This window comes from Lolium perenne, chromosome 5 (assembly GCF_019359855.2).
Source record: "Lolium perenne isolate Kyuss_39 chromosome 5, Kyuss_2.0, whole genome shotgun sequence".
Lineage (NCBI taxonomy): Eukaryota > Viridiplantae > Streptophyta > Magnoliopsida > Poales > Poaceae > Lolium > Lolium perenne.
In genome coordinates, this window is record NC_067248.2 from 262,992,821 (window position 1) to 263,014,396 (window position 21,576).

Genomic DNA, 21,576 nt, shown 5'->3' on the forward strand with positions numbered 1-21,576 from the left:
TCCAGGGGGTGAATTCCTATTATTGTTGTAAAAATTCCCATAAGAATTAGCATAACCGTTACCATTATTATAAGGATATGGCCTATAGTTGTTACTAGAATTGTTCCGATAAGCATTGTTGTTGAAATTATTATTTTTAATGAAGTTTACATCAACATGTTCTTCTTGTGCAACCAATGAAGCTAATGGAACATTATTAGGATCAATATTAGTCCTATCATTCACAAGCATAGACATAATAGCATCAATCTTATCACTCAAGGAAGAGGTTTCTTCGACAGAATTTACCTTCTTACCTTGTGGAGCTCTTTCCGTGTGCCATTCAGAGTAGTTGATCATCATATTATCAAGAAGCTTTGTTGCTTCACCAAGAGTGATGGACATAAAGGTACCTCCAGCAGCTGAATCCAATAGGTTCCGCGAAGAAAAATTCAGTCCTGCATAAAAGGTTTGGATAATCATCCAAGTAGTCAGTCCATGGGTTGGGCAATTTTTAACCAAAGATTTCATTCTTTCCCATGCTTGTGCAACATGTTCAGTATCTAATTGTTTAAAATTCATTATGCTACTCCTCAAAGATATAATTTTAGCAGGGGGATAATATCTACCAATAAAAACATCCTTGCATTTAGTCCATGAATCAATACTATTCTTAGGCAGAGGTAGCAACCAATCTTTAGCTCTTCCTCTTAATGAGAAAGGGAACAATTTTAATTTTATAATATCACCATCTACATCCTTATACTTTTGCATTTCATATAGTTCAACAAAATTATTAAGATGGGCAGCAGCATCATCAGAACTAACACCAGAAAATTGCTCTCTCATAACAAGATTAAGTAAAGCAGGTTTAATTTCAAAGAATTCTGCTGTAGTAGCAGGTGGAGCAATAGGTGTGCATAAGAAATCATTATTATTTGTGGTTGTGAAGTCACACAACTTAGTATTTTCAGGGGTATTCATTTTAGCAACAGTAAATAAAGCAAACTAGATAAAGTAAATGCATGTAACTAATTTTTTTGTATTTTTGATATAGCAAACAAGATAGCAAATAAAGTAAAACTAGCAACTAATTTTTTTGTATTTTGATTTAGTGCAGCAAACAAAGTAGTAAATAAAACTAAGCAAGACAAAAACAAAGTAAAGAGATTGGGAAGTGGAGACTCCCCTTGCAGCGTGTCTTGATCTCCCCGGCAACGGCGCCAGAAAAAGAGCTTGATACGCGTACAACACGCGTCCGTTGGGAACCCCAAGAGGAAGGTGTGATGCGTACAGCGGCAAGTTTTCCCTCAGTATGAAACCAAGGTTTATCGAACCAGTAGGAGCCAAGAAGCACGTTGAAGGTTGATGGCGGCGGGATGTAGTGCGGCGCAACACCAGAGATTCCGGCGCCAACGTGGAACCTGCACAACACAACCAAAGTACTTTGCCCCAACGAAACAGTGAGGTTGTCAATCTCACCGGCTTGCTGTAACAAAGGATTAGATGTATAGTGTGGATGATGATTGTTTGCAGAAAACAAGAGAACAAAGTATTGCAAGAGATTGTATTTCAAGATAGAGAATTGGACCGGGGTCCACAGTTCACTAGAGGTGTCTCTCCCATAAGATAAACAACATGTTGGGTGAACAAATTACAGTTGGGCAATTGACAAATAAAGAGGGCATGACCATGCACATACATATTATGATGAGTATTGTGAGATTTAATTGGGCATTACGACAAAGTACATAGACCGCCATCCAAAGATGCATCTATGCCTAAAAAGTCCACCTTCAAGGTTATCATCCGAACCCCTCCGTATTAAGTTGCTAACAACAGACAATTGCATTAAGTATTGCGCGTAATGTAATCAGTGGCTATATCCTTGAACATAGCACCAATGTTTTATCCCTACGGCAACAGACATCCATAATCTTAGAGATTTGTCACTTCCCTGCATTCACGGAGACATGAACCCACTATCGAGCATAAATACTCCCTCTTGGAGTTACAAGCATCTACTTGGCCAGAGCATCTACTAGTAACGGAGAGCATGCAAGATCATAAACAACACATAGACATAACTTTGATAATCAACATAACAAGTATTCTCTATTCATCGGATCCCAACAAACGCAACATATGGAATTACAGATAGATGATCTTGATCATGTTAGGCAGCTCACAAGATCCGACAATGAAGCACAATGGGGAGAAGACAACCATCTAGCTACTGCTATGGACCCATAGTCCAGGGGTAGACTACTCACACATCACTCCGGAGGCGACCATGGCGGCGTAGAGTCCTCCGGGAGATGACTCCCCTCTCCGGCAGGGTGCCGGAGGCGATCTCCTAAATCCCCCGAGATGGGATTGGCGGCGGCGGCGTCTCAGTAAGGTTTTCCGTATCGTGGCTCTCGGTACTGGGGGTTTCGCGACGGAGGCTATAAGTAGGCGGAAGGGCAGGTCAAGAGGCGGCACGAGGGGCCCACACTACAGGCCGGCGCGGCCAGGGCTTGGGCCGCGCCGCCCTGTAGTCTGGCCACCTCGTGGCCCCACTTCGTCTCCTCTTCGGTCTTCTGGAAGCTTCGTGGCAAAATAGGCCCCTGGGCGTTGATTTCGTCCAATTCCGAGAATATTTTGTTACTAGGATTTCTGAAACCAAAAACAGCAGAAACAAAGAATCGGCACTTCGGCATCTTGTTAATAGGTTAGTTCCAGAAAATGCACGAATATGACATAAAGTGTGCATAAAACATGTAGATAACATCAATAATCTGGCATGGAACATAAGAAATTATCGATACGTCGGAGACGTATCAGCTATCCAGTTTAAGTTTAATTCCGAATTTCACCATTGCCAAAGGTTCTAAGTGCCATAGTTGTGTGCAATCAAAGCAACCTCGGAAGCCTCACAAGGCGGCCGAGGAGAGAAACCTGGCACCTCTATAACTCATACATTCTGATCTATGCGAGATGAATGGTGTGTTGACAAAAGGTGGAAAGAGATATTTCATGACATTGATTGATGATGCGACTAGATTCTGCTATGTTTATTTGTTGCGAACTAAAGATGAAGCTTTAGACTACTTTAAAATTTATAAAGCCGAAGTTGAAAATCAACTAGAGAGAAAGATCAAGCGTCTTAGGTCGGATCGTGGTGGCGAATATTTTCCTAAAATCTTTGATGAATTCTGTGAGGAACATGGCATTATTCATGAGAGGACGCCTCCCTATTCACCCCAATCAAACGGGGTTGCCGAGAGGAAAAACCGCACGCTGACTGACTTGGTGAATTCCATGTTAGCCACTGCTGGTTTATCAAAGGCATGGTGGGGGGAGGCTTTGCTGACTTCATGTCATGTCCTGAATAGAGTTCCTAACAAGAATAAAGATAAAACCCCTTATGAGGAGTGGGCTGGGAGAAAACCATCACTTTCGTATTTGCGCACATGGGGATGTTTGGCGAAAGTCAATATTCCAATTACTAAGAAGCGCAAACTTGGACCAAAGACAGTGGATTGTATCTTTCTAGGTTATGCTCCGCGGAGTGTAGGATATAGATTTTTAGTAGATCAATCCGAGGTACCTGATATGCATGTTGATACTATTATGGAATCTCGTGATGCAACATTTTTTGAGAATATGTTTCCTATGAAAGATATGCATAGCATTGCTAGAATTTCTACCGAGATAATTCCCCGAGTCCAGTACATCTAATGAGTATTTTGAATAATCACATGAGAATGTTACTGAGAAGGATGACAATGAAGCTCCTAAACGGAGCAAGAGACGAAGGATTGAAAAATCCTTTGGTGATGATTTCATTGTGTACCTTGTGGATGATACTCCCACGTCCATTGCAGAGGCATATGCATCTCCAGATGCGGATGATCGGAAAGAAGCTGTCCATAATGAGATGGACTCGATTCTTTCTAATGGAACTTGGGAGTTGTCAGAACGACCCCATGGATGCAAGCCTGTAGGCTGCAAATGGGTGTTCAAGAAGAAGCTAAGACCTGATGGTACTATTGAAAAGTACAAGGCACGGCTTGTAGCGAAAGGCTACACACAGAGAGAAGGCGAAGATTACTTCGACACCTATTCACCTGTCGCTAGACTTACCACCATTCGAGTACTACTATCCATGGCTGCCTCCTATGGTCTTATCGTTCATCAAATGGACGTAAAGACAGCTTTCCTTAATGGAGAGTTGGAAGAGGAAATCTATATGGATCAGCCTGATGGGTTTGTAGTAAAAGGTGAAGAAAGAAAGGTGTGCAAGTTGCTGAAATCTTTATATGGCCTAAAACAAGCACCTAAGCAATGGCATGAGAAGTTTGACAGAACTTTAACTTCTGTAGGCTTTGTTGTCAATGAGGCTGACAAGTGCGTTTACTATCGCCATGGTGGGGGCGAAGGTGTTATACTATGTTTGTATGTGGATGATATTCTGATCTTTGGTGCAAACATGAAAGTAATACACGGGGTCAAGTCTTTCTTGTCAAAGAGCTTTGATATGAAAGATCTGGGAGAAGCTGATGTGATTCTGAACATCAAGCTGATTAAGAACGAGAGTGGGATTATTCTAACGCAATCCCATTATGTTGAGAAGATCTTGAGCCGGTTCGGCTATATTGATAGCAAGCCTTCTTCAACACCTTATGATCCCAGTGTGACACTACGCAAGAACCGGAGGATTGCCATAGATCAATTGAGATATTCTCAGATCGTTGGCTCACTCATGTACTTAGCGAGCGCGACCAGACCCGACATCTCTTTTGCTGTTAGCAAGTTGAGTAGGTTCATGTCAAACCCGGCGACGGAACATTGGCAGGCACTTGAGAGGGACATGCGCTACCTCGGTCAAACAATGAGTTATGGGATTCACTATTCGTGGCACCTAGCCGTGCTTGAAGGATATAGTGATTCGAATTGGATCTCGATGTAGCTGATCCGTACGCCACAAGTGGGTATGTATTTACCTTTGGAGGTGGCGCAGTTGTCATGGAGATCTTGCAATCACACCATATTTACGAGGTCAACTATGGAAGCAGAACTTATCGCTTTAGACACAACCACCGTTGAATCGTAATGGTTGCGTGAGCTCTTGATGGACTTGCTCGTGGTTGAAAAACCTGTTCCGGCAATCCTTTTGAATTGTGACAATCAAACTGTAATTGTCAAAGTGAACAATTCTAAGGATAACGCGAAGTCATCAAGACACGTCAAGAGACGTTTGAAGTCTGTCAGGAAATTGCGAAACTCCGGAGTAATAACTGTTACATATATTCAAACAGACAAAAAACCTGGCAGATCCCTTTACAAAGGGACTATCACGTAATGTGATAGAAAGTGCATCGAGGGAGATGGGTTTGAGACCCGTTGATGTTATGCCATAGTGGTAACCCAACCTTTGTGATCGGAGATCCCGTGAATTAGGACCTGGGAAGAACAAACTAGTGGTTTAATTGAGGAGAGTATTATGTAACCCTCTCTATGTGAAGATGCACAACTCTCAATTGCTGTAAGGCAGATTGGCAACAAGCCTTAATGTGTTTATGTTGGCTATTTTAGCAAAGATGCTGTCCTACAGAGCATTCTTGAAATAACACACCTATATGAGTCCGATTGTTAAACGTCGCAATCTATGAGATTTGGGTGATCTCTAGTAAACTCATGAAGAGACCATGAAGTATGACGCATATGCTTCACCCGCTGGTAGGCTACCGGCAGCCATGTACTGGTCATGACTTTGAGTGAAACCTGTTCACGCAAAACATGCAATTCAAGGCTTAGTCCATTGTTCAAGTGTGAGTGGATGTAGCTTAAGGTTCTAGGCGGAAGTTCAACTTAACAAGTCTCCGCTGAAACACCGTATAGAAATAAGCAGCGAGTATTGGTAAATCTCTAAATGGGGATTTGAGATCTGGTGGGGGATTGTTGAAATATTGGGCCCACTTTTAGTGGCCCAAATTAGATTTCAGTTTTTCCTATAAATCTCAAAGCCCGCATAGTGGCAGCCTTGTGAGTTTGAGCCCAAGTTGGTGGCAGCTCACTAGGGAGTGGCAAGAGGTGGGAAGTTTAGTCCCACATGGAAAGTTGGGAGGAAGTTAGACCACCTTATAAGGTGGGTTGTTCCACCACTAGTAAGTGAGTGAGAATAGGAGTGCTACACGCGCGCTCCTCCTCCTCCTCGCTCGCTCGTCTCGTCTCGACTCGACACGACACGACACGTCACGACGCGCGCCGCGCTCGTGGTGAGTGGATTGAGCCTCGAGCCGAGACTTTCCTTACTTTTTGCAGCTCAGGAAAACGAACAGAGTCCTAGACGGACGCGTCGCAGTTAGTCGGTTCGGGTCGCTCCCGGATCGTGGGCTATCTCAGAATCGACTCGAAACGTTCGTGCGACGTGGGCGTGGCCCACGTTGCCTAGGGTTTCCGAGCCTATATAATCTCTGCCCGCCCGCTACCGCAGAACACATCCAATACACGAGTTAGGGTTTCCACCTCTCTCGCTTGCGCCGCCATCGTAGCCTACTCCATCCCGCGAGCCGACGTGCATCGGCGAACGGGAGAGCAGTCTCCGGAACCGCTCGTCCTTGCGATCCCGTACGGGAGAGGGCGATTAGGTTTTGGGAAGCGCTCTGCGCGATCGCTCAAGCTCTTCATCACGGGTCGCCTTCCGTCCAAGTCGGGCGGTGTCCGCCACCGTCGTCTTCAACGCCGTCTACTTCGACCCGTCGTTCCCGTCGTCAACAACGTTGTCATCAACAACGTTACTGCTGCGACATCGTCTGCTACACCTCCACCGCCACCTCCACCAGATCGGTACGTGCGACATATCTCGATCTGTTTAGCGATGGATGCTTTACCGTTTGCGCTGCTGCTACTCATGTTGATTAATGCATCTAGTATGTTTGAGTTTCACATGTTAGTAGTTGCTGCTATCATGTTTTATATTCTGGAATTAATCATGGAAATTGTGCCTAATTATCCAACAGGCTCTGGGCACCAGCATGGAATTGCTCCAGCATTTGTGGAATGGGTCCGGTCAGAAGTGGGCCAGGGTCCAGTCAGCACGAGGCCAATCAGTCCGTGTAGTCGTGTCGATGTGTGCATGGCCCGGCGTCACGAGCAAGAGCAACCACCGCTACTCCTACGCTGAGCAAATTTATGTCGCCACTACTACTACTCTTGTGCTGCTGCTGCTTTCTCCTGCCATTCTCTCCTCGCTACCCTCCCCAGCTCACACCCATCACTCTCTCTCTAGAGAAGGAGCCACTCCGTCAGAGCCGTGGCAATGGCGCTCAGGCTGCTGCTGGCCGTCGCCGTGGTGGCCGGCTGCGCGGTGGCGCTCTCCGGCGCGACGGACCACATCGTCGGTGACCGCACCTTCTGCAACCCCAATATCAACCACACCCTCTGGTCCGGCAACCACACCTTCTTCGTCGGCGACCTCATCTGTAAACCCCCTCCCTTGCATTTCTCATGTATAGTCATGAAGAAGCTCCATCTACTTTTCTTCGCCATCTCATTCGAGACAATTTTTCTTCAACGTGTTTGCCCGTGCCGTGCAGCGCTCCGGCACCAGAAGGGGACGCACAACGTGTTCGAGGTGAACGAGACAGGGTACAACAGCTGCACCATGGATGGGGTCGCCGGCAACTGGACCTCCGGCAAGGACTTGATCCCGCTCAAGGAGCCCCGCCGCTACTTCTTCATATGCGGCGGCAACGGCCTCTGCCAGGCCGGCATGAAGGTCGTCATCACCGTCTACCCGACCCCCGGCAACGCCACCAGGTCCAGAAACGTCACCGAGTTCCACCACGGCCCAGAGTTTCTTCCAGACTGCTCTCCTGACTGCGGCACCGCTGCATCCTCAATCACCACTAGGCTGATGGTCGCAGCGCTTGCAGTTGCCATTGCTGCTGTCGCCTAGCTTATTCCTAGGAGCTTACTGCTGTGCATAATTCCTAGTAGGAGATTACTTATGTCGCTTAATTCGTAGTACAGGTTACCGCAGTTGCTTAATTCGTAGGAGTTTGATTGAATGTAAATCAACTGAGACAGTGCCTTTGATGTAAGCACCAGTTGAATTTCGAGCACAATGTACCACTGGCAGATAGTCTGCTACACTATTCAGCAAGATGATCCAAACCAGAGGTACCATGACGAAACGCCTGAAAAAGGACCACTGGGAACAAATTCAATGAATTCCAACAAAACCCATATCCACAAACAAAAAGATGCTGCTGTCGTATCCGCGAACAAAGATGCTATGTATTGCAGGTTGCGACGCTCAATCGGCGCGAGAAGGCTAGAAGAATAACCCTATGGAGATCGTCCAATAGAATCCCTCTGTTATGTACACCACTTGCTACCCCCATTTTGTCTATCAACAGTCAGAACATTCTGACCATGGCTTGGCCTCGGAGCTCTACTTCGACCAGACCGGGATGGTTTCTGCTGGAGTCGACGGGCTCTTCGGGTCATCAGGCTCACTGTTCATAAAGGTGAGGAGGCTCAGATTCTGAAAGAGTAACTGGGATTTTACAAGGCGGGTTTGCGTAATCCAGAATAATATGGTGTAGTGGTGTCAGGCAGAGGAAAGCTTACTTGGGCCGCAACTCTTCGGTAGTGGCTGCAGATTGCTCGCTGCTAGAAGTAGTAGCAGCTGACTTGGTAAGGTTTTTGAACTGGACCACGATCACTGTCATGTTGTCACATCCTTCCCCGCCGGCTTCAGGCGCCAAGCACCGGTCGAGCATCTTCTCACAAATAGCAGATAGACTATCCTCCTGCATGATTTTTTTTTCACCAACAGATTATGAGTACCATAACACTACACAATATCAGTGAGCACAGTAGAGAGTGATGTAGTTCTTGTGCATTGTCCAGGCTCTACGGAAGAGAGTTACTTACAGTTCTCAGTTTCTCGTGAACAAAATCTACTACTTCTTGACTTGACATGCAGTCCCTGTCATAAGAAAATTTAGGATTTCATAAATCATCCATTACAGCAAGACAGAAAATCGGGGGCAAGTAGAAAGTGTAGCTATGAATGCATGTATTGTAAAACTCAAATTCAAGTCTCAACGGTAAGTTAATACATCAGCAGATCATATGAAAAAATAGCATTGGAGTGTACTATGGGCACTCAAATATTGCAGAACTTTGAACTATGCTTCCATGACAGCATTGCAGAACTCAGATTGTTCTAAATCAATGGTCTTGACTCTACTATGTGGACCTAACCTACTCCCAGTCTATCTATGTCTAGATCCACCTGCTAAATGCAAAAAAAAAAAAAAAAACCTTGACCACGTTCCAAATATTGCACAAATTATGGTTGATGACAAGGTTTTGTATGATATCAACTTGCCAATACAAATCAAACAATAGAATGCCTGGTACTGGCAAGCTTTTCTTTCTCTGCTAAGTTTTTTTGGGAAGTACTTATACTACATGGAAACCGAGGAAAATAAGTGTGTTTTTCCTGCCTTAAGATACCCAACTTCTTATACAAACAGCACGCTTGGGATGTTTTAATATTATATCATGAACACCGAGAAAAAGGCAGGCAAATCAGGCATTGTGATAAATCTGAACTCTGAAATCAAGAGAGAAAATATATAATGATTACTGCAAAATTCATACCAAATACCATCACATGCCAAAACGATAAATTCATCATCGTCAGAAAGTTGAACCTGAATAACAGAAATTCAATCCTGAGTTAAAAATTATGGTCAAAGAGAACTGACAAGAACAAGGCAGGAAAACTCACTGTGTTCACTTCAGGTTCAGCTGAGACGATCTGTCTGTCTGCTGGAAAACGCAGATTATTCTTCATCTCCATATCCCCTGGATGAAAATGAGAAAAATGAACAAAAATATCCAATGTAAAAATACTTCTACTTGAGAAAGAGCGAGCACTACCAATTGCCCTTGACAAGTTCAAACTTCCATTGACCCGCCCAGCAACAACAAAACCACCGGCATGCTGTATCCTCTCTCTTTCTGCCGGAAGGTCTGGCTTGTGATCTCTTGACAAATCTTGAGCCTTTTTTTAGACGGAAACAAATCGTGAGCCTTTACAACACATGAGTCAAGAGAACAGATTCTAGCATATATACTTGGCAATTAGAACTAATGTTACAGAAGTCTCACATACCTGACCCTTTCGTGAGATGACGCACCGGGAATCCCCGGCATTTGCAACAACTAGTTGATCATTTCTTATGATCGCAACACAGGCTGTGCTTCCACATGTTGGGCCTTCAAAATCAGAATGATTACCCTGTTGCAGTAGCATTTAACGCTGGTTAGCTAAATTTATTAATCACTAGAATATCAGAAGTAGTTTGTGTTGTTTGTATAAGAAACAAGCACACATATACATGTAACACACCAACATTGTTGCCTTGCAAGCAACATTTCAGAGACGTAAGTTTCAGAAGCAACGATATTAGGTAATTAGTGCAGGAGTATGAAAGAATCTGCAGTCTGTTTATGGTTGGTCAGTATTAGGAGATAACTAGCCTCATCCAATCAGCCACCTGTCCTGCCAGTGTCCGCCTACCTGAAGAGACCCTGTCTACGTTTTTTTCAAAGCAGGAGCCCAGTCTCCTCCTATCCAACCCTTTGCAAACCCCTCCTTACATAGTTACATACGGATTCAGAATTGTCAACATCCAAGCAGTTTGATCCCATCAAATGTGTTCTCGTATAACAGATATAATTTGTGCCATGAAAGATAACCTCTTTGATTCCATAGAGAGAGGGGTTTTACCTCCTCAGACCAGCCGTCCCAAGGTCTACCTGAATTTCCACCTTTGGGAGATCTAACCATGCCCTCTAACATGCCAGCTAACTTTTGCCCCTTCTCGCCCAACTCATGCAGCTCTCTCCACCCTCTGTGCCCTTGCATCATCTCGTCCATTCTGAATGAGCAAGACGTACCATTGAACCACCAAATATGTCAGTTTCACCAAAAAAAAAAAAGCATACCATAGCAAGAAGAAACGCCATAATAGGTACCTGAAGTATGCTTTTTTAGCAGCAGTAGCTAATCCAAATTTTCCTTCTAATTTTAGGATTTGAACATGCAGATATTTGGCGCAGAACTTAGCGACCGATTTTCCTGTAATATCAGATTTTGAATGGGCTGATAATATATTAGTTCTTCTCACACGCGAGAAGATAACACATAATGCAGCTTTTCTCACTGAACACGGAAGCATGTGCCAAGTTACAACTGACAGTTACAAATATGCGCCTATAACTCTGACACCTACTGGATAGTGGAAACATACTGCCATAATGGAAGTCAAACTCGACATACATAACCTCCAGAGAGAGAGTGAGAAAAACACCTAATCAATGTTACGTATCTTTAACTCTTATAGTTAATTACAGTTTTTATTGTGAAACACTCCGTTGGATTTCAAGAAAATAAAATACACGAGGGTGAATCTAAAGTTCATGAAGCTTTAGGAACGGTCAACAGGGCATGAGATGCCCTGCCTGTTAGCATGAACACAGGAGTTCAGTCAGTAGCTAGTTATAAACAGCAATACTGTATGAAAGCACTAACATGATAAAACGATGCTGATCATATTTATGCTGAAAAGAATAACCACATAGTGTCCATCGAAATCTAAGGAATGAGATGACGTTTGTAATTACTGATTGGACTAGGTTGTGCAGGGTAGATGATACCAATACACTCAAAGTACGACGCGATAAGATACAACCACACTGGGTACGAGTTATGTGTGAAACAAACACGCCAGGTACAACTGAAGAAACAACACAATACTATTAAGTAAGGCTGGAACAGAGAGCAGTAAATATGTACCTCCATGCCCATCAAAAACGCCAAAAAAGGATGTGCATTCATCGAGCTGCGGTAAAGCAGCGTGCTGCAAGTAGATGTAAATAAGTGCTAGATTAGCCTTCAACAAGCAATAAATATGCTGATACCCTCAAAATTATTATAGTATGATCGGTAAACAACTCTTATCCTCAACATGGCATCTTCACCAACTTCAGCCGTACTCTCACACGCAAGCCGACAAACCGCTATCTCAAGCTTTCCACCAATACCGTTGCGACATTAAGCGAATCAATGCGAGTCGCAAGCTGACAAACCGTGTACCTCGAGCTTTCTGTTTACAGAGAGGAAATGCTATTGGGCGAACAGCAAGGGGCAAGCTACCAATGCAAGCGACGCTACATCACGCTCCTGTCATCTATAGGGAAAACGCCACCAGGATGGCCAGAATTCATCATTCTATCGCAGACAACAGGAAGCGACCAATGCAAGCGACGCTACATCACGCTCCTGTCATCTATAGGGAAAACGCCACCAGGATGGCCAGAATTCATCATTCTATCGCAGACAACAGGAAGCGACCAATGCAAGCGACGCTACATCACGCTCCTGTCATCTATAGGGAAAACGCCACCAGGATGGCCAGAATTCATCATTCTATCGCAGACAACAGAAGCGACCAATGCAAGCGACGCTACATCACGCTCCCTGTCATCTATAGGGAAAACGCCACCAGGATGGCCAGAATTCATCATTCTATCGCAGACAACAGGAAGCGACCAATGCAAGCGACGCTACATCACGCTCCTGTCATCTATAGGGAAAACGCCACCAGGATGGCCAGAATTCATCATTCTATCGCAGACAACAGAAGCGACCAATGCAAGCGACGCTACATCACGCTCCTGTCATCTATAGGGAAAACGCCACCAGGATGGCCAGAATTCATCATTCTATCGCAGACAACAGGAAGCGACCAATGCAAGCGACGCTACATCACGCTCCTGTCATCTATAGGGAAAACGCCACCAGGATGGCCAGAATTCATCATTCTATCGCAGACAACAGGAAGCGACCAATGCAAGCGACGCTACATCACGCCTCCTGTCATCTATCGGGAAAACGCCACCAGGATGGCCAGAATTCATCATTCTATCGCAGACAACAGGAAGCGACCAATGCAAGCGACGCTACATCACGCTCCTGTCATCTATAGGGAAAACGCCACCAGGATGGCCGTAATTCATCATTCTATCGCAGACAACAGAAGCGACCAATGCAAGCGACGCTACATCACGCTCCCTGTCATCTATAGGGAAAACGCCACCAGGATGGCCAGAATTCATCATTCTATCGCAGACAACAGGAAGCGACCAATGCAAGCGACGCTACATCACGCTCCTGTCATCTATAGGGAAAACGCCACCAGGATGGCCAGAATTCATCATTCTATCGCAGACAACAGGAAGCGACCAATGCAAGCGACGCTACATCACGCTCCTGTCATCTATAGGGAAAACGCCACCAGGATGGCCAGAATTCATCATTCTATCGCAGACAACAGGAAGCGACCAATTCAGCGGTTAAGTTGCAGCGCAAACGAACAGCGCAGAACAATATAACCACAGCAGAGAACACCCAACGCAACTGTCAAGCCACCACCTCCAGAGCTCCCGCCACTGGGTTAATCATAGTAACATAATTTCAAGGTTGCGTGGTCGCGGAAGACGGGAAGGGGACAATTCACCATACGTTAGCAGAATCAACGTACCTGCTGACCTAGCAACGAACTCTGAAACGCAAGATGGCAACAGGAAGGGATAACCTGAACTTATCCTATCACGTAGTATAGTACAACAGGAAGGGCCAATTCAACAGGGATCGATCGCCCGTTGCAAGTGACAAGCAACCACCCTCGAGAGATTTCCGGTAGCAACAAGGGAAGCACCACCGGGTTAATCGTAACGGGATTCGTTCTAGGCCGTGGGGAACAGAGGAAGCGTCCGATTCGTCAGTTAAGCCGTCAACATGCAGATGAAGAGCAGAGCGCAATAATCGAGAAACAGAGAAGGCGCCCCCAGCGCAACTGACAGGCCGGTGCTGCCTCGCGCGACATTCGCACGGATTGGGCGAACGGCGACGGGGATTTGTTATAACGAACAGGAAACGGCCCAACCCGATCGCCGGGGTGGCTCGTGAGTCGTGAGGCGAATCTACACGGTGGCGACAGAATCGACGCCGACCGCAAAGACGCGACACAGATGCGGCGTCGCGGTCGCATCGCATCGCATCCCGTGGCCGAAGAAGCGCAGCCAACGCGCCCAGCGGAACCCCGGCGAGTCCGTCCCGAGGAACCGAACCGAGAGAGCAGGGGAGGGGAGGGTGTGATGGGGGGAAGAGGAGACTCACGGCGTCCTCCATGGTGGTGCGCCACCCCTGCATGCAGGCGAGGCCGTAGCGGACCTGGCGGCCCTCGCCGTCCTGCGAGTGCTTCTCCGTCTTGGGCGTGCTGAGGTGCACCCCCATGGCTGCTGGCCCCCGTCGTCGCTCCGGGAGATGGCCGCCTGCGGAAACCAATGAGCAAACAACCTCGCCGTCACATCACAATCCGTACATAGGCGCAGCGCGGCCGCGATCGCGTCCCACCCCGCGCCCGCCCGCTCGCTCGCGAGCGAATTGCGGGCCGCGGCCGCGCGCGGGGCGGGGTCGGTTGATTGGGCGAGCGGCGAGGAGGGGAGGAGGAGGAGGAGGAGGGACTCACGGTGGAGGGCGCGTCGTCGAGGCGGATGCGGTGGCGGGGAGAGCGGATGCGGAGGCGGAGGGAGACGGGTGGCGCTGGTGTTTTGTAGCGGTGTGGCGGAGGCGGAGGCGGAGGTGGGGGATTCGGGGAAGATTTGCGTATCTGCTCTGTTCTCCCCGGTTTTTCGTACGCAGCGGTAGCGCCAGGCGAGATGCGCTTTGTTACCCAGACGGCGGAGGACCTGATCTCTGTTTCATCAGGTCGGTTCGATCCGCACTTTTAGATGACCACGAGTACTTTTTTCCGAAACACGGTAGGAGTACATATATATGCATGTTCATACATATGTACATACACTCATCTCTATAATCGCACGCACGCACTTCTTACCTCCATGAGCACCTCCAAGAGATCGAATCCAAGAATTAATCCGGTGGGTCTTGACATTACCAAGGTCGCCACGGACACTTCGTTGTCAACGAGAACATCGCCTCCCCCCACTGAATAACATTCCATGTTTTAATAAGACACCAAAATATCAAACGTGAGATTTGGAGGGGGATGCAAAGACATGTGTTCTCGCCTAGGCGATAAAGAATCCGCCCATGTCGATGTCAAAGTGGTCCGCCATGTCATACCATACGTGGCGGCATGCGCCGGTACCCTCACGCCCCTGTCGGCAATTTTATTCGGCTTCTGAATCCGCCAAACAAGGCACCCCGGTGGACCTTTGGACCTCAATTCATGGTTGGCACACTGGATAGATCTATTGGGGCCTCAATTCGTACACCCACTGGAGATGCTCTAACAATCTAGATTATCAAATGGTTTTCATGTTTACAATACGAAGGGCATGGCAAAAATAGACGGACTCCGCAGGATGATATCGCCTCTTCAAAGAATATACTCACTATGTTCCATAATTAATTTCATCATGATTTTAGTTCGAGCTAAAATAAAATCATGATGACAAGAACTAGAGAACGCAGGGGATTTTTTTTTTCAGAACTGTCGGAAAAGTTTTATGTGCCTTGATGGGCACCTCGGACCGGGACACCCGTGACAGCGGCCGGTTGCATCATTCTGTTTCGCCGCCGTCGTCCAACTCTTTAAGTCCTCACCTCCACGTGGTGGCTGCTGCCGACCAGCAATAGACATTTTTATTTTCCAAAATTTCTTCAGTGACTTAACCGGCGACAAGAAAAATATCAGCAAGGCCAGGTGAAATGAAAACGACCCACAATCTGAGAGCGTCGCAAGCGTAGCTGGGCTATTGACACGTTTCGTCATCGTTGATCAAAGCCGCAGTTGGTAGGAAACTCGATTAATAATGAACTAGTATTAGATGATGGGTACGTACTTGCTTACACCTGGCAGTGTCGATCTTGACACCAAGACTAGCGCAATGATAAGACTAGTTTAATGAGAGCAAAAATTCCAACATCCTACGTACCAGACCCTACGCAGAGGAAGCTCATCCCCTGAGATATTTTTTCCTCCTCGTATCATTTGTGATCCACTAGATGCGCCCTTCTCTTTAATTTTTTTTTATGAAAGAGCATAGTTTCAGCCTCTGCATTCAAAGGATATAAACAGCTTTCTTGTTTATTAAATTATTCGCAATGTCTTATAAGGGTAATACAAAGATCAACTCGAAGCCTCATTCCTAGCGACAACTCGCTATACCTACGATGAAGGGGGACCATGAACAAGGCCATACTCCCTGATGGTACACCAACACACATCATCCAAAAAAGCAAAACTCTGAGGCTGTGCCATTGCACACGTCGCAGAGTTCGCAACCGCCATCTATCTCGAACCCATCTCCAAGCGAGATCAACGCATTGACCGTGCTAGGCCTGCCGTCGATGTCACCATAACACCAAACAGCTCCATCATCCTACCCGCGTCCAGCAGTCCTCGCCCGTCTTCGATACTCCGCAGCTCCACGCCGCTGAGAATCATCGACGACAGCAAGGTAGATGAACACCACTCCACTAAAAACCACCTCCATCCAGCCGCTGCTCCAAAAACGATGCCCAAGAGGTAGCACGACGCAGGGAGCGCCGTCATCGTCCGATCCTTGCTGGATCTAGGGTTTCCCCTGGAGCAGCACGAGTGAGTTCCCGCGGACTACGACGACGATGCCTTCAAGAAGGAAGCGACGCTTAACGCCGCCATCTTGACACGGTTTTCACCGACAGCCGCGAGTCCCCAACTCGGCGAGAGCAAACAGAGAGGCTAGCAAAGATGATGCCTTCGCAGGGGAATGACGCCAATAGCCACCGCCATCATCCGCCAAGAACGAACTCAAGGCGCGGTGTTCACCGGTGGCCCCTTCGCCACTAGCTCATCGTCGACTAGATCTTCATCGCCGGGGTAGAGGGATCTCGTGATCCGCCACCCCAGCAACCAGCCGACCTCCTCCGCCAAAGAAGAAGGCCGCCTCCACCATCGAACCCAAGGCTGCTGCCCCGGGCGACCTCGTGTCGCGGGAGAAGCCCGAGACCATCTCCACGCACCGGTGAGAGGCCGGGGGGAATGGCGCAGACCATGGGCCTGGCCGCCATCCACCACCAGCCCCTGCCGGCATGCTGCGGGGGGAGCCGACCGGTCGCGGGAGTCGAGAAGGAGGGAACTCGTCCACCGTCCACTGCGCTACAGCGAGGAAGGGCCCCCGCCACCGCCACACCCGAGGTCTTTGCCCCAGCGGCGCTGCCGGCGGCGGCGGCGGGAGGCGGCTAGGGTTTGGAGGGTTCTCCATGAACTGGCTGCTTGTTTGGAAGGAAATTTGGACTGCCTGCACCAACCAGGGATGCACACAGCCATTTGGTATGAGTAGTAAGATTTTTTTTATCTTGGTTAAGATTAAAGCATGGTCCTCAAGATAAATTACATGAGTATCAGGATCAGCCTGGGCCTTAAGTATAAATAGGAACCTTAATTCGCGTCCGTGAGGATTTGAACTCAGGTGCTGAGTTTGTACATCCACTCCCCCAACCAATTGAGCTAGGATCACTTTCCCATCTCGTAGGAGGTGGCGTATAAACTTAGTAAAAAATCAAGCAAGTTGTGTAGTTTCTATAGAAATCTTATACTTCCTCCAATCCATATTAATTAACTCTATTTTATCTAGATACAAATGTATCTAGTTAATAAATATGTCTAGATATATCCGTATCTAGATAAAGTTGAGTTAATTAATTTGAATTGGAGAGAGTAGTGTAAATTTTTATTGAAAAAAATCTAGTAGTGTAAATCTTACAGGAAAAAACATTAGGTCATTTCTCATGATTTTTTTTGTGCAATCGAAGAGAATTCATCTTTCCATAGGAGTCAACTAGACATGGCATCTTAAATTTATGTCTTTTATACTTTTTTGATTTTCCTATCATATAAATCAAATGAGTCCTAAACGTGTTGAACATTGCTATCTGGTTGCCCCTCTTGTTGATGTCCTCCGCTCGTCCATTGTGGGTATGAAGCCTCAAAGGAGAGGGGAACCATGTTATGAGAATGAGGAGATCCAAGAAGAGGAGAAATAAGATCTCTTGAGCCCGACTTGAAGCTAGGGAGCTAATCACTATGAAACATGCATTGTACAAGACGACATGCTTTCAAAGAAGCACAATCAATCCACATTAACCCCATATAATTGGGATATAAAGGTAGCCTCTCTTGTTGAAGTTCTCAATTCCATCTGGAGGGAAGGAAGCCCTAGAGGAGTCACTGCTAACTACATGAGAACAAGGACCTCGGCGTCTCTCTAACCTGGCTTTGAAAAACATACCAAATGTGCAAAACCAACTAACAAAAAGGAGAATTAATCAAAGGCCACAATGGGAATGCACCCCGCAAGGAGAAGTTCTTGTGGTGAATATCGAATATGAAAGAAGTGAGGGGAACAAACTAATTGAGAGTGGGGAGGGGCACCAAATTCAGCCGCGACGAAGCCTAAGGATGATGTGAGGTGGAGTGGCAGAGACCGCATCGAGAGGACGAGGGCATTCAACACCGAACAACCTGGGGAGAGTGGGAAGGTGAATCGTAGAAAACCCGTTGCAGGGTTGCCCCACCATCGTCGTGGGCTGCCGAGGCGAAGGGGATGTAGGCTATAAATGGGCCCTTATTGCATTTTATTTGTTCTTACTTAGTCCATGTTTTGTTCATATCCCAAATTTGAAGTGTATCTAGTGTGCGGTGTGCCCATACAGTAGCGTAACAAAAGCGAATGCAGATTTGGTGCACACGAGCACCAGTGCTCCTGGTTTTTGAAATATTTAAAAATTATACTTCATGTTTCGAAAAAATATAAAATTTATTCCATGAATACGTACACATGTTCTAAATACTCGTGCGAAGTTTCGGTAGAAATTGTGTTATATTTTGAGCTACATGAAAGACAAATTTATGACTGTGTATAGGGATAGTTTTTGTCAGAAATTTGTCTTTTTATATATCTTATAATACATCATATTTTCCTCCAAAATTCTACAATACCTTCAAAATATTTCTATGTATGTACATATTTAAGCTTAGATTTTCTGAAACCCCGGAATTATGATTTTTTTTTCAAACCGCGAGCACTGGTACTCATGTGACAAATGCCCTTTTCGAACAAAAGCCCCATTTCCAGTGGTGTTCCAATTAAATAAATACAAAAATCTCTAACAATCTCATAGCCTCACATTTCGAAATGTTTCGGGGCTCCTTCGTGGTAGGCTCCCGCATGGAACCGGGACGATGGAGATCCTGGGGCCGGGATCCTGTCGCCATGTGTGCGCCACCCTCCTGGGCAATTAACAATCAGGCTGCCGACCTGACAGGATCACTAAGTTAATCGCCCATGCTATCCTGTCAGATTTCCTTCCCCGATTTGGCGATTTGATAGCTCACGTACTCACGTAAGCCTACCATGTTAGCAGCTGTCCCTCATTATTTAACTCGGAGTCATATACACTTCTGGTACCACAACTTGTATTAAATGTGCATTTTAGTACCACATCTTGTAAACCGTGAACTCGTGGTACCACAACTTGTATTGAGGGAGCAAACAGGTACCAAGTCATTCTAGAGCTGACACGTGGCATTGTAAATTTTGCACAAACGTCCATGTATATTTTCTCTCGCACATGTGACCTTGGTGGTGCCTTACAGTACAGGCGGGGCCACCTATCAGTGTACAAAGAAAGAATTAAAAACCCATGCGCAGGGTGGATTTTGAACTCACGACCTAGTGAGGCAAAGCTCCACAACAGTACCACTAGAATGCTCAACCATCAGTGCAATGCTTTAGGGCTTTTTCTATTTATATTGTACTTGAACGCACAACATGCCCACGATGTGCGGGTTGCTTGACTTCCTGATGACCACTCGGCCGTATGCCGATATACGAGTCTGCCCCTGTACAACACTGTCGGAGCTCTACGGTGTCATGTTGATGGCTTTCACTGTGCTCGCCATCTGGTTCCCTCAGGTACACCTGGTTCTGGTAGGAGGTGGCCGTGCTCGAAGCGGTGTGGTGCGGCCGATGTTGCAGGTAGGTATCATGCATGTTGTTGCTCCTCATCTCCATGGGGTACAGCTGTACAGTGTGGTGCGGGTGGCCGATGTTGCAGGGAAGAAACACTGCCACGGGCGCCAGGTTGCCATGCTTCATTTTGGCGTGGCGTCGACGAGCATGTCGGTGCCATGAGTGACCGCGACCATTTGTGGATGAGGAGGCTCTTTCTCGTGCTCACCATCACCGTCCTCGGCCTGGTGTGCCTTCCAATGGCGGAGCCCGCGCGCTCTACTCCGTAGGGAGGACGCAGACTCACTCTAGTGTTTGTGTCGCGGTGGTTCCGCCGCTCCTTTCCTTCACGAGTGCACGAGCACCATGACCACATGCACATGCACGTAGTACGAACATCATTTACCCAAGGAAGCTAGCCACACAGGCAACTAAGCACAGTGGTGGACCTAGGATTTTAGCGAAGGGTATGTCGTACCAAAATTCTGACGTGCATATTGATAACTAGTTTATATATAAAAGATATGAGAATTATAAAATATGATAAACTAATTAGATGAAAAATATATTTTCATTATGTTGTAAAAATTAAATTGTTGGACACATGCGTGTTCTTGTTGGTGCATGCAACCTTAAATTCGCAGGGTAATCAATCCGGGAACTCTAACAGATACAATCAGACTGTACTAAAATAAACATAAATTTGTGCAGAAAGATGTTACAAAAAATACAAAAGAACATTTTAAAATTAATCATGCACTTGACTACTAAAACTAAATTACTAGCCCCATATACCCAAAAATAGCTACATGGTAAAACACCGATGCATGGTGCAGCATCGTAAAACACCGATGCATGGTGCAACATGGTAAATTATTTGCATGTGTTTGTGCGTTTAATTACAGTATAAATAGGAAACGTCCTAAATTTTAACACAAATGATTGTATGTTTTATTGGTACTAGTGTGGAGCCCGGTAGCATTAGGTCGTGAGTTCGACATCCCATCTTTGCGCATGCGTTTTTAATTATTTCTTTCTACACTGATAGGTGGGACCCGCCTGTAAGGCAGCACAAAGGTCAGATGTGCGAGAGAAAAATATACAGGGACGTTTGTGCAAAATTTACAATGCCACATGTCAGCTCTACAATGACTTGGTACCTATTTGCTCCCTCAATACAAGTTGTGGTACCGCGAGTTCACAGTTTGCAAGATGTGATACTAAAGTGCACATCTGATACAAGTTGTGGTACTAAAAGTGTATATGACTCTTTAACTCGGGTACCTGTTTAGCCAGCTAACCTCGTAGTACAGATATTCTATTTCCAGCGGGTGTCATCCTAGGCTTAGAACCTGCATGAGTAGTAACCAAAGAAAAAGGTAGATCTAGCCAGGACTTCCGACCGTACGATGCCTCGGTCGTGTTCTTCAAAGGGGTTTTGGGTACATCAGTCAGAAATTGCATGTACGGTGTCTCGAGGCCGTTCCGACCCATATGACACGT

General features: G+C 46.3%; 2 protein-coding genes across 5 annotated transcripts; one reads left to right on the forward strand and one right to left on the reverse strand.

Moving 5' to 3' along the window:
- The first annotated feature begins 7,211 nt into the window (after nucleotides 1-7,211).
- LOC127302928 (mavicyanin-like) lies at nucleotides 7,212-8,127 on the forward strand. Its single transcript, XM_051333664.2, has 2 exons — nucleotides 7,212-7,448; nucleotides 7,563-8,127. The coding sequence occupies exons 1-2, from the start codon at nucleotides 7,286-7,288 to the stop codon at nucleotides 7,922-7,924; spliced, it is 525 nt and encodes a 174-aa protein (XP_051189624.2). The 5' UTR covers nucleotides 7,212-7,285; the 3' UTR covers nucleotides 7,925-8,127.
- A 27-nt stretch (nucleotides 8,128-8,154) lies between these two features.
- On the reverse strand, nucleotides 8,155-14,738 carry LOC127302927 (probable protein phosphatase 2C 70). Of its 4 annotated transcripts, none has more exons than XM_051333662.2 (12): nucleotides 14,583-14,738; nucleotides 14,231-14,385; nucleotides 11,846-11,909; nucleotides 11,026-11,152; nucleotides 10,778-10,928; nucleotides 10,160-10,285; nucleotides 9,925-10,048; nucleotides 9,773-9,849; nucleotides 9,643-9,695; nucleotides 8,908-8,962; nucleotides 8,602-8,783; nucleotides 8,155-8,515 (listed from the first exon to the last, which is right to left on the reverse strand). In XM_051333662.2, exons 2-12 carry the CDS (start codon nucleotides 14,345-14,347, stop codon nucleotides 8,509-8,511), a joined length of 1,083 nt encoding a protein of 360 aa, XP_051189622.1. In that variant the 5' UTR covers nucleotides 14,348-14,385; nucleotides 14,583-14,738; the 3' UTR covers nucleotides 8,155-8,508. The 4 variants fall into 4 exon arrangements, with proteins under 4 accessions (XP_051189622.1, XP_051189621.1, XP_051189620.1 ...); XM_051333661.2 differs by having other exon boundaries at nucleotides 8,155-8,486; nucleotides 11,026-11,128; nucleotides 14,583-14,737; XM_051333660.2 differs by having other exon boundaries at nucleotides 8,155-8,486; nucleotides 14,583-14,737.
- Nucleotides 14,739-21,576: the final 6,838 nt, after the last annotated feature.

Bases quoted from the DNA above. Each gene is read 5' to 3' on its own strand.
- LOC127302927 (XM_051333660.2), bottom strand. From the start codon at position 14,347: ATGGGGGTGCACCTCAGCACGCCCAAGACGGAGAAGCACTCGCAGGAC. The intron at 11,910-14,230 runs GTGAGTCTCCTC...ATCTACTTGCAG, and splicing joins GCACCACCATGGAGGACGCC to CACGCTGCTTTACCGCAGCT. The intron at 10,049-10,159 runs GTATGTGAGACT...GTCTAAAAAAAG, and splicing joins TCATCTCACGAAAGGGTCAG to GCTCAAGATTTGTCAAGAGA.
- LOC127302928 (XM_051333664.2), top strand. From the start codon at position 7,286: ATGGCGCTCAGGCTGCTGCTGGCCGTCGCCGTGGTGGCCGGCTGCGCG. The intron at 7,449-7,562 runs GTAAACCCCCTC...CGTGCCGTGCAG, and splicing joins CTTCGTCGGCGACCTCATCT to CGCTCCGGCACCAGAAGGGG.